Source organism: Oncorhynchus kisutch, linkage group LG14 (genome assembly GCF_002021735.2).
Source record: "Oncorhynchus kisutch isolate 150728-3 linkage group LG14, Okis_V2, whole genome shotgun sequence".
Lineage (NCBI taxonomy): Eukaryota > Metazoa > Chordata > Actinopteri > Salmoniformes > Salmonidae > Oncorhynchus > Oncorhynchus kisutch.
Window position 1 is genome coordinate 67,993,914 of NC_034187.2, and position 12,643 is coordinate 68,006,556.

Here is a 12,643-nt window from a genome sequence, read left to right on the forward strand (position 1 = left end):
GGGACTTGGGAGAGGTTTAAATCATTGTCTCTTTAAATGCAGCTAACCCTGCGTTCATAACTAAGTTGGAAGGTGGTATATACCACATATGATTGGGAAAAATCCCCTTGAATGCCCCTCCAAATGTTAATTCCTTATTGGGAAACTCATCTATCATCCCTGAGCTCCGACTTCTCCCACATGCTGACCTCTGAAATGACCTACTAAGGAAATTACCTTGATTAGAGCATTTTCGGCAATTAAACGCAACAACAAAACATTATTTATATAAAGCTATCTATTAACATGTTTTTTTAACACTCTTATTTGTTAACAAGTATGATAGCTGCACTTTTAGTTTATGGTTGACACAGCATGCTGGCCATTAGCCATTCCGGCGCTTCTCAGCTAGTTCGAAAGCACGTGAATGTCTCCAACTGGTATTTACAACTTCACAACGGGTCATTTCCACCTTCCCACTTGGTTATGAATGCAGCATAGGGCTGCTGCTCCCTCCTTCCCATTGCCCTGGGACACAGATCTGTGCTGCAGTGTGGTCGTGGTGGTGAAGTTGGCTGCGGCAGAGGGGGAATTTGGACTGTCGTATTTGTGAGCTCATATACCCAAAGCCACCTTCATTAGGTTGATGTGTACTCTGGAGGCTGAGCCAGAACCACCCAGTGAGCCCTTCCTGAACACTTATTGACTGGGAGGAAAGCTGGGGCCCCATTCAGTGGTAACGTTACGTAAGGGCTTTTTATTTTCGGTTGGTCAGCAACTCAGTATACGTGTTCCCACACTCAAATGAGAGAACTGTTATTTGTGCTTCGGCGAGACACACCAGTGAAAAATACCCCTGTTGATATAGAAGTGTGTGAGTCATAGAGCACTCCAGAATGAATGGAAAAGTGTTAGGTCTAAGTTAAGGGGAATGAAAGGGGCTAGACAGCTAGATGTGTGTGTGTGTGTGTGTGTGAGTGTGTGTGTGTGTGTGTGTGTGTGTGTGTGTGTGTGTGTGTGTGTGTGTGTGTGTGTGTGTGTGTGTGTGTGTGTGTGTGTGTGTGTGTGTGTGTGTGTGTGTGTGTGTGTGTGTGTGTGTGTGTGTGTGTGTGTGTGTTTCAGCCTCCAGGTGTGGGTCTGGATAGCTCAACGTAGCACTATTCCACACTTTCTCCTGACAACAGCATGAGGCCAAGGCTATATATCACTAGCCAGATGTAGCTAGCCAAGGACAGAGAAACATGAGGCACATCTCCAACTAGGTCGTGTCAGGGTTTTCTTTCACTTCAGTCATTAGCGTACGTGTCTCTAGACACCAACTGTTTCTGTGTGTGTTTACTTCTTATCTTATAAGTCGTATCTAAGTACTGGTGCTGGATAGTAACTCGTTATCAGTTTGTGATGAAGCCACCTGCCATGCGACGGACACAGTCAACACACTGAAGAATGTTTGTTGTAGATACCTGGTGGGAAACCTAGGTGATTCATTATCTCTCTCCAACTCTAGTAAACCTTGGTCACCCTGTGTTACCATGCCATTAGGGACATTAGGTAAGGGAAAGACCAGAAAGCCCCTAGTCATGATTGGTGTCATGAGAGGCGGTGGAATGCCTCTCTCACCAAGCTACTTAACAGCTAGTTTAAAGATAACTACCAAGTTCCAGTAAGCCTGTTGGTTCTCATCATGTAGAGTAGAGTAAGGCTACATTGCAGCCTAGGAGCCGGGAGCCGGGGCCTCCCAACCCTCTGACAAATGGCAAACACGTGTTTACTGGAGGATAAGCAGCCAGCTGAGTCACCTCGTTATGACTAACCAATGTTTATGCCGGGGATATATGTACACATGCGCTGATTGGTTGGTCACACCTTCTCCAATTACAGATCAGTAGTAGTAGTGTGAATTTGTGTGAGTGGGTGTATGTTTCACCCTGTTCTCTGTGTTCCAGATGATGTGTGTTTGTTAGGCATTTTTCCACACGCTCACTCACCAGACCTCCTAAGAAGTCTTACTTTTGAGCTTATTCACTGTCAGTAAGCAGTGATGACTGCTGATGGCAGACTGTATATGTTGTATTTGTGCTACTCTATTAATGTACTGGCCGTCTTGTGTGTCCTGATCTTACCTTCACCAAGACCTTCATCAAGACCTCTTACCTTCATCAAGACCTCTTACCTTCATCAAGAGCTCTTACCTTCATCAAGACCTCTTACCTTCATCAAGAGCTCTTACCTTCATCAAGACCTCTTACCTTCATCAAGAAGGCTTACCTTCATCAAGACCTCTTACCTGCATCAAGAGCTCTTACCTTCATCAAGAGCTCTTACCTTCATCAAGAGCTCTTACCTTCATCAAGACCTCTTACCTTCATCAAGACCTCTTACCTTCATCAAGAGCTCTTACCTTCATCAAGACCTCTTACCGTCATCAAGAGCTCTTACCTTCATCAAGACCTCTTACCTGCATCAAGAGCTCTTACCTTCATCAAGACCTCTTACCTTCATCAAGACCTCTTACCTTCATCAAGACCTCTTACCTGCATCAAGAGCTCTTACCTTCATCAAGACCTCTTACCTTCATCAAGACCTCTTACCTGCATCAAGAGCTCTTACCTTCATCAAGACCTCTTACCTTCATCAAGAGCTCTTACCTTCATCAAGACCTCTTACCTTCATCAAGAAGGCTTACCTTCATCAAGACCTCTTACCTGCATCAAGAGCTCTTACCTTCATCAAGAGCTCTTACCTTCATCAAGAGCTCTTACCTTCATCAAGACCTCTTACCTTCATCAAGACCTCTTACCTTCATCAAGAGCTCTTACCTTGATCAAGAGCTCTTACCTTCATCAAGACCTCTTACCGTCATCAAGAGCTCTTACCTTCATCAAGACCTCTTACCTGCATCAAGAGCTCTTACCTTCATCAAGACCTCTTACCTTCATCAAGACCTCTTACCTGCATCAAGAGCTCTTACCTTCATCAAGACCTCTTACCTTCATCAAGACCTCTTACCTGCATCAAGAGCTCTTACCTTCATCAAGACCTCTTACCTTCATCAAGACCTCTTACCTTCATCAAGAGCTCTTACCTTCATCAAGAGCTTGCTGACCCATTTTGTGAAGGTATTTTTCTGTACCTGGTCTCGTTCATCTATGGGAGAGAGAGAGATGATCGATATCAAACAGCAGGGAGAGACTGCATCTAAATAAAGTGTTTTGAACAAATGGAGGTTTATGGAATCACTCATATAAGGGATCACTTGTTCAGATGAAATACTAGGCCAACAACAATTGAAAATAAGTTAAAAGCATGTCATGTCAGGGTAAGTCCCGGTGGTGCTTCAGACCTGCGAAAAAAAACAAATGTGTGATTGTGTTTGCAATGTGTGTGAGCCTGAGGTGTAGACACTTGGGCACGGGTGTCAAACTTTGCACCAAAGGGCTGCACTGAAAATGTGTTGTATTTTCTCACCATCAAAAACACAATCAAAAAGTCCTCTATCCATCATTTTTGGAATTTCTGATGCTCCCTGACTGTCTAGCTTTCATTTGGGTGATTATTAGCGAGCTGGAAACAGTCAAGAAACTGTATGAATGTAGGTCCATTATCATTCTACACAGGTTGGATTTGGTTTTATTCATTTTACATTCCTTAGTAGATATTTTTATTATTATTATTTATTCAAACCACCCGCAGGCCGGATTGGACCCACTCACGGGGCCATATGTTTGACACCCCTACAGTAGAGGAAACTGAATGCTGGCAGTCAGAGATGAACACTAGCAGACTATGGGTGGTTTGGAAGTGTTGGGATTAGTGGAGCGTTTTTCATCAGCATCTCACTGCTCTTATCTTCACACTCTCAGAGTTTAGCTGAGCAAAGTGCTAAAATGAACTGTCTGGTCATTTGTGTTGGCAGATGATCACATTAATCTGTGTAATTAGTGGAAGATCAACAGTCTGTAAAGGATGATGTTGTTATCATGTCTGTTATGGCAGTGACCTCAAACAAATGATACCTCTCCAGTCCTCCTCACTCAGTAAATATTAAAAAGCACCGTGAACACCACTATAGCCAAGAGTTTCCTTATAGAACTGTTGTTTTAGCAAGATGAAATTGGATTTATGTAGATGTCTGTATTCGTATTAGGGGTTAACAAGGCAGTTCATACTCAAAATAATCTGCATTTATCTCCCTTCCTCTTATAAAACAGTAATACGTTCATCATCAGATTACCAATGAACAAGAACAGATCCCAGCAGATCCTCTCCCATTGGTCAGCAGCATGCCGTGACATTACGGTGTCAAGTAGAAGCGGAGCTTCAGGCGTGCAGGCAAGCTGCCGAGTGACGGGGGGTAATTGTGGTCTGTAATTGTGCAGTGAGTGTTGGTGGCACTGACACAACGGTTAGTGAAGCCAGATGCCCAGTGAGAGATAAGGATTCCACCGGTCTAGTAGAGGTTCACATGGGAACCCTGTGAATCAGAGTGGGTGGGGAAAAGGAAAAGGCCATGGAACGGTCGGGGAACATTCAGGGAACGGTCAGGCTGAGAGGAGGCTTCCTGAGTGACATAGCAAATGGTCCGATAACGTGTGCTTGAGAGGGCGAGAGACAGAAAGTGTGTGTGTGAGAGAGGGGACTTAGCCTGATTTCTTAAATGAGAGGCTATATGCAGGAACAGCATACAAGTATTCCCTAAAAACTGCTTATATGTTTTTGTATTATATTCATTTCTCTGTAGAACGAGCTGTTTGTTACTGCAATGAATGGTCTTGTACTGTATCAGATTTGGTGTCAGATTTTATGCCCAGCCCAACCCAGCTAAGTCTTCTCTGGTGTCATAGCGAGTGAAAAGCAGGAGCACAGTGTGTAAAGCAGACTGACTGAATTAAGAAAAGCACATCTAAAATGAACAGTAAGTCTGGTGGACTTGTGTTACACGGTGACCTCAATCCCGACAGTCCCTCTGTGGCAGTTTATCTCTGGTTGGGATGTGATGATGAGAATAATATTTGTGGTTGTATGTTGAGATAGTAATACCACTGGAGTGGCTTTACTAGCACAGAGGATATCTATATGATGTATTTATTTTGCTCTATACTGTATGTCCGTTTGCTCAGATGGATGTGTTTACCAAGGCAATTTGGGCTAAGTGCTTGTCCCCTATAGACACAATAGTGGGGGTTTCGTATCTCAAGTGCTGTGGTTGGGAACCATTATCCTTAACCACTGCACACCAACCAACCAGTTGGGTAACCGTGCCCTGGAGCACACAGCAAGGAATGAGAAAATCCTATCAAGATCAAATCAGTCAAAAAGACATCTGGCATGGGACCTAATACAATTTTGCATGGTAATTGCAAGTTGCACATTGAACAGTTGTGACAGTTCACCCTAAGACTTACTGTACATAACAACCCCATGGACTAGAACAGTGGTCCCACACTGTGGGGAGTGCTCCCTCAGGGTGGCGCGAGGGGTTGGTGCCCCCCCCCCCTCCATAAATACGTACTTTTTAAAGTTGTAATAGTAGAATGCACAAGGTGCAATGTCGAAATTGGATAGTGCATCATCAGTTCCCCTTGTCATGTTAGTCATTGTATACCTTGGAGAGCTACTGTGTTTATAACTTGACATAAATGTGCAGATCAACTAGCCCATGTCAGCAAATGTTTTTTTATTTTGGTTTTTTAGCCCATAGATATTGTTGTAATTAGTCACTCAAATATCATATGAATACACATTAGACATGGCAAAATGTATTGTAAATAATTGTAAATAAGAATATGTTCTTAACTGACTTGCCTGGTTGAATAAAAAATTGAATAATAGATGTGTGTGTGCAGGGGGGATGTTCCCCAATGCTGGAAGGGGGTCCCCAAGTGAACCCCTGGACTAGAAGACCATCATTTTACATGTATTAGATAGGTTTACGGTAATGTTCACTACATGTGCTCAAGCCTGTAGACATGTTGCTAAAACCAGGCTATAAACTCAGCTGTATGTTGCTCTATGCTCACTGTAGACTAGCAAATAGTCCAACCTACAGTTTTTTCCTTTAAGCAGTGACAGGTTAAAAGACTATAAACTGTATGTTGCTAAATGTAGACTGACTTCCTCTCTTCTCTCTGTAGAACCTGATGGCCAAGGCATTGTACGACAACGTCCCGGAGTCCCCGGAGGAGTTGGCCTTCCGGAAGGGAGACATCCTAACGATCATTGAGCAGAACACGGGCGGCCTTGAGGGATGGTGGCTCTGCTCGCTGCATGGTCGCCAGGGCATCGCCCCCGGCAACCGCCTCAAGCTGCTGATTGGTCCCATGTTCGACACCCAGTCCCCGGCCGCCCAATCGCCACCTACGGGCTCAGCCTACCAGCAGAAGGTGGGCGTGTCTTCGTCCCAGGGGCTATACCAGGTGCCACCCTCCCAGAGCCCGGGTCAACAGGGCATCTACCAGGTGCCTCCAGGGCAGGATGTCTACCAGGTCCCTCCACAGAGGAGCGTCCTGGCTGCAGACAACACCCCCAGCAAGGTAAGAGACCTGGAGAGACAGAGGGTTGGGGGGACACAGAGAGAGAGAGAGAGAGAATAGAGAGAATAGAGAGAATAGAGAGAATAGAGAGAGAATAGAGACCCAGAAAAATCTGAGCCTACACCGTCACTATGGTGAATGACTAAAACAATACAGAAATACACTATGGAAAAAGAAGAATCAGCACATCAGAAATCAGCTCAATGTAATTGAAGAATCCATTGAATGTAACCACTTCTGGGAAAACAAACAACAACACGAAGAGTTATCTATCATGATCAAATACAAATCTTGGAATCAACTATTTAGGACTACCAGAACCCACTGGATTCTCCAATGACTTTGAATGAACTACAGGACAAAATACAAACCCTCCATGTGTATTTGTATGTATGTGTATTTATAAATATATATATTTACCCCAAAAATATATGGGGCATTAGAAATGATCTACCCCCTAAAATGTTTTTATTATTTATTTCAGAGAGAGAGAGAGAGAGAGAGAGAGAGAGAGAGAGAGAGAGAGAGAGAGAGAGAGAGAGTTACTGCTCAGCTAAAGCTGGTCCCCTGACCTCAGGGTTCTGGGATTATCAAAGGGGATTGGAAACCCCATAAACACCAGCAGACACAGGAGACATTAAATACTACAGGGCTTGGAGCTTTACAGTTTAAACCATGGGCCGTTCTGTTCTCCTGCAACGCCACTGGCCTCAGACCTGTCTTATGGAAGTCATTACACAGACATAGTCACAGGCCAGAGGGATTGCAGGGCTGCAAATGTAAATGAAATGTGGACAGGGTGTGCCCTGATGTTAGTTCACCACAGAACATGTCAGTGTTTTTATGCATAGAGAGAGCAAGACTCCCATTTGGCTTTTTTGTGTGTTGGCGAGCTGTGTGTAGGGCCAGGGAAGCCACAGAAGGGCACTGAACAGGGCACAATTCATGGAAAAGCAAACAGTGCAGCACCAAATGCCTGTACTTAGGTCTCTGCACTCAAACACAATACTCAGGTCACAGACAACAACCAAGCCCAGTGCAAATGGATTTACCAGTCGTCTATATGTCTATTTATGTTCCATGCGGTACAGTATAGCTGTGTATTTCTGTAGTGTAATAACCTATACGCTAGAGTATATCAATAAAAGCACATAAATACATACAGTGCATTCAGAAAAGTATTCAGACCCCTTGACTTTTTCCACATTTTGTTACGTAACAGCCCTAATCTAAAATTAATTTTAAAAAATACAAATATCATCAATCTACACACAATACCCCATAACGACAAAGCAAAAACAGGTATTTAGACATTTTAGAAAAAAATGGTAAATAAGTAACTAAAAATGAATAAATACATTTAAAAAATGATATATCACATTTACATAAGTATTCAGACTCAGTACTTTGTTGAAGCACCTTTGGCAGCGATTACAGCCTCGAGTCTTCTTGGGTATAACTATACAAGCTTGGCACACCTGTATTTGGGAGTTTTTCCTATTATTCTCTGCAGATCCTCTCAAGCTCTGTCAGGTTGGATTGGATTTTTGATCAGGTTCAAGTCCGGGCTCTGGCTGGGCCACTCAAGGACATTCAGAGACTTGTCCAGAAGCCTCTCCTGCGTTGTCTTGGCATTGTGCTTAGTGTCAATGTCTTGTTGGAAGGTGAACCTTCGCCACAGTCTGAGGTCCTGAGCGTTCTGGAGCAGATTTTCATCTAGTTTCCCAGTCCCTGCTGCTGAAAAACATCCCCACAGCATGATGCTGCCACCACCATGCTTCACTGTAGGGATGGTGCCAGGTTTCCTCCAGAAGTGACGCTTGGCATTCAGGCCAAAAAGTTCAATCTTGGTTTCATCAGACCAGATAATCTTGTTTATCATGGTCTGAGAGTCTTTAGGGGCCTTTTGGCAAACTCCAAGCAGGCTGTCATGTGCCTTTTACTGAGGTGTGGCTTCCATCTGGCCATTCTACCATAAAGGTCTGATTGGTAGTGTGCAGAGTGCTGCAGAGATGGTTGTCCTTCTCGAAGGTATAGAAAACAACTGTTTTTGCTTTGTCATTATGGGGTATTGTGTGTAGATTGATGAGGATTTAAAAAAAATGTTTTATCCATTTTAGAATAAATCAAATCAACTCAAACTTTGTCACATGCGCCGAATACAACAAGTGTAGACTTTACTGTGAAATGCTTACTTACAAGCCCTAAACCAACAGTGCAGTTCAAGAAGAGTTAAGAAAATATTTACCAAGTAGACTAAAATAAGAAGTTAAAATAAAAATGAACACAATAAGAATAACAATAACGAGGCTATGTACAGGGGGTACCATACCAAGTCAGTGTGGAGGCTATGTACAGGGGGTACCATACCAAGTCAGTGTGGAGGCTATGTACAGGGGGTACCATACCAAGTCAGTGTGGAGGCTATGTACAGGGGGTACCATACCAAGTCAGTGTGGAGGCTATGTACAGGGGGTACCATACCAAGTCAGTGTGGAGGCTATATACAGGGGGTACCATACCAAGTCAGTGTGGAGGCTATATACAGGGGGCACCGGTACCGAGTCAGTGTGGAGGCTATATACAGGGGGTACCATACCAAGTCAGTGTGGAGGCTATATACAGGGGGCACCAGTACCGAGTCAGTGTGGAGGCTATATACAGGGGGTACCATACCAAGTCAGTGTGGAGGCTATATACAGGGGGCACCGGTACCGAGTCAGTGTGGAGGCTATGTACAGGGGGTACCATACCAAGTCAGTGTGGAGGCTATGTACAGGGGGTACCATACCAAGTCAGTGTGGAGGCTATATACAGGGGGCACCGGTACCGAGTCAGTGTGGAGGCTATATACAGGGGGCACCGGTACCGAGTCAGTGTGGAGGCTATATACAGGGGGTACCATACCAAGTCAGTGTGGAGGCTATATACAGGGGGCACCGGTACCGAGTCAGTGTGGAGGCTATATACAGGGGGCACCGGTACCGAGTCAGTGTGGAGGCTATATACAGGGGGCACCGGTACCGAGTCAGTGTGGAGGCTATATACAGGGGGTACCGGTACCAAGTCAGTGTGGAGGCTATGTACAGGGGGTACCATACAAGTCAGTGTGGAGGCTATATACAGGGGGAACCGGTACCGAGTCAGTGTGGAGGCTATATACAGGGGGTACCATACCAAGTCAGTGTGGAGGCTATATACAGGGGGCACCGGTACCGAGTCAGTGTGGAGGCTATATACAGGGGGCACCGGTACCGAGTCAGTGTGGAGGCTATATACAGGGGGTACCATACCAAGTCAGTGTGGAGGCTATATACAGGGGGTACCATACCAAGTCAGTGTGGAGGCTATATACAGGGGGTACCATACCAAGTCAGTGTGGAGGCTATATACAGGGGGTACCATACCAAGTCAGTGTGGAGGCTATATACAGGGGGCACCGGTACCGAGTCAGTGTGGAGGCTATATACAGGGGGTACCATACCAAGTCAGTGTGGAGGCTATATACAGGGGGCACCGGTACCGAGTCAGTGTGGAGGCTATATACAGGGGGTACCATACCAAGTCAGTGTGGAGGCTATATACAGGGGGCACCGGTACCGAGTCAGTGTGGAGGCTATATACAGGGGGTACCATACCAAGTCAGTGTGGAGGCTATATACAGGGGGCACCGGTACCGAGTCAGTGTGGAGGCTATATACAGGGGGTACCATACCAAGTCAGTGTGGAGGCTATATACAGGGGGCACCGGTACCGAGTCAGTGTGGAGGCTATATACAGGGGGCACCGGTACCGAGTCAGTGTGGAGGCTATATACAGGGGGCACCGGTACCGAGTCAGTGTGGAGGCTATATACAGGGGGTACCATACAAGTCAGTGTGGAGGCTATATACAGGGGGTACCATACAAGTCAGTGTGGAGGCTATATACAGGGGGGTACCGGTACCAAGTCAGTGTGGAGGCTATGTACAGGGGGTACCATACAAGTCAGTGTGGAGGCTATGTACAGGGGGAACCGGTACCGAGTCAGTGTGGAGGCTATATACAGGGGGTACCATACCAAGTCAGTGTGGAGGCTATATACAGGGGGCACCGGTACCGAGTCAGTGTGGAGGCTATATACAGGGGGCACCGGTACCGAGTCAGTGTGGAGGCTATATACAGGGGGTACCATACCAAGTCAGTGTGGAGGCTATATACAGGGGGTACCATACCAAGTCAGTGTGGAGGCTATATACAGGGGGTACCATACCAAGTCAGTGTGGAGGCTATATACAGGGGGTACCATACCAAGTCAGTGTGGAGGCTATATACAGGGGGCACCGGTACCGAGTCAGTGTGGAGGCTATATACAGGGGGTACCATACCAAGTCAGTGTGGAGGCTATATACAGGGGGCACCGGTACCGAGTCAGTGTGGAGGCTATATACAGGGGGTACCATACCAAGTCAGTGTGGAGGCTATATACAGGGGGCACCGGTACCGAGTCAGTGTGGAGGCTATATACAGGGGGTACCATACCAAGTCAGTGTGGAGGCTATATACAGGGGGCACCGGTACCGAGTCAGTGTGGAGGCTATATACAGGGGGTACCATACCAAGTCAGTGTGGAGGCTATATACAGGGGGCACCGGTACCGAGTCAGTGTGGAGGCTATATACAGGGGGCACCGGTACCGAGTCAGTGTGGAGGCTATATACAGGGGGCACCGGTACCGAGTCAGTGTGGAGGCTATATACAGGGGGTACCATACAAGTCAGTGTGGAGGCTATATACAGGGGGAACCGGTACCGAGTCAGTGTGGAGGCTATATACAGGGGGTACCATACCAAGTCAGTGTGGAGGCTATATACAGGGGGGTACCATACCAAGTCAGTGTGGAGGCTATATACAGGGGGCACCGGTACCGAGTCAGTGTGGAGGCTATATACAGGGGGAACCGGTACCGAGTCAGTGTGGAGGCTATATACAGGGGGTACCATACCAAGTCAGTGTGGAGGCTATATACAGGGGGCACCGGTACCGAGTCAGTGTGGAGGCTATATACAGGGGGTACCATACCAAGTCAGTGTGGAGGCTATATACAGGGGGTACCATACCAAGTCAGTGTGGAGGCTATATACAGGGGGCACCGGTACCGAGTCAGTGTGGAGGCTATATACAGGGGGCACCGGTACCGAGTCAGTGTGGAGGCTATGTACAGGGGGGTACCATACCAAGTCAGTGTGGAGGCTATATACAGGGGGCACCGGTACCGAGTCAGTGTGGAGGCTATATACAGGGGGCACCGGTACCGAGTCAGTGTGGAGGCTATGTACAGGGGGTACCATACCAAGTCAATGTGGAGGCTATGTACAGGGGGCACCGGTACCGAGTCAGTGTGGAGGCTATATACAGGGGGGCACCGGTACCGAGTCAGTGTGGAGGCTATATACAGGGGGCACCGGTACCGAGTCAGTGTGGAGGCTATATACAGGGGGTACCATACCAAGTCAGTGTGGAGGCTATATACAGGGGGCACCGGTACCGAGTCAGTGTGGAGGCTATGTACAGGGGGCACCGGTACCGAGTCAGTGTGGAGGCTATATACAGGGGGCACCGGTACCGAGTCAGTGTGGAGGCTATATACAGGGGGCACCGGTACCGAGTCAGTGTGGAGGCTATATACAGGGGGTACCATACCAAGTCAGTGTGGAGGCTATATACAGGGGGCACCGGTACCGAGTCAGTGTGGAGGCTATATACAGGGGGCACCGGTACCGAGTCAGTGTGGAGGCTATATACAGGGGGCACCGGTACCGAGTCAGTGTGGAGGCTATATACAGGGGGTACCATACCAAGTCAGTGTGGAGGCTATATACAGGGGGCACCGGTACCGAGTCAGTGTGGAGGCTATATACAGGGGGTACCATACCAAGTCAGTGTGGAGGCTATATACAGGGGGCACCGGTACCGAGTCAGTGTGGAGGCTATATACAGGGGGCACCGGTACCAAGTCAGTGTGGAGGCTATATACAGGGGGTACCATACCGAGTCAGTGTGGAGGCTATATACAGGGGGTACCATACCAAGTCAGTGTGGAGGCTATATACAGGGGGCACCGGTACCGAGTCAGTGTGGAGGCTATATAC

The 12,643-nt window shown here is 46.9% G+C and overlaps 1 protein-coding gene across 2 annotated transcripts in view; it reads left to right on the forward strand.

Annotated features, from left to right (window-relative positions):
• nedd9 (neural precursor cell expressed, developmentally down-regulated 9) overlaps window positions 1-12,643 on the forward strand; it is a 54,233-nt gene that overhangs the window by 21,928 nt on the left and 19,662 nt on the right. For both annotated transcript variants that reach the window (XM_031788813.1, XM_020500169.2), the window contains exon 2: window positions 6,114-6,512. In XM_031788813.1, coding sequence (XP_031644673.1) covers window positions 6,120-6,512 — 393 coding nt within the window. In that variant the 5' untranslated portion in view covers window positions 6,114-6,119. The remainder of the gene's footprint in view (window positions 1-6,113; window positions 6,513-12,643) is intronic.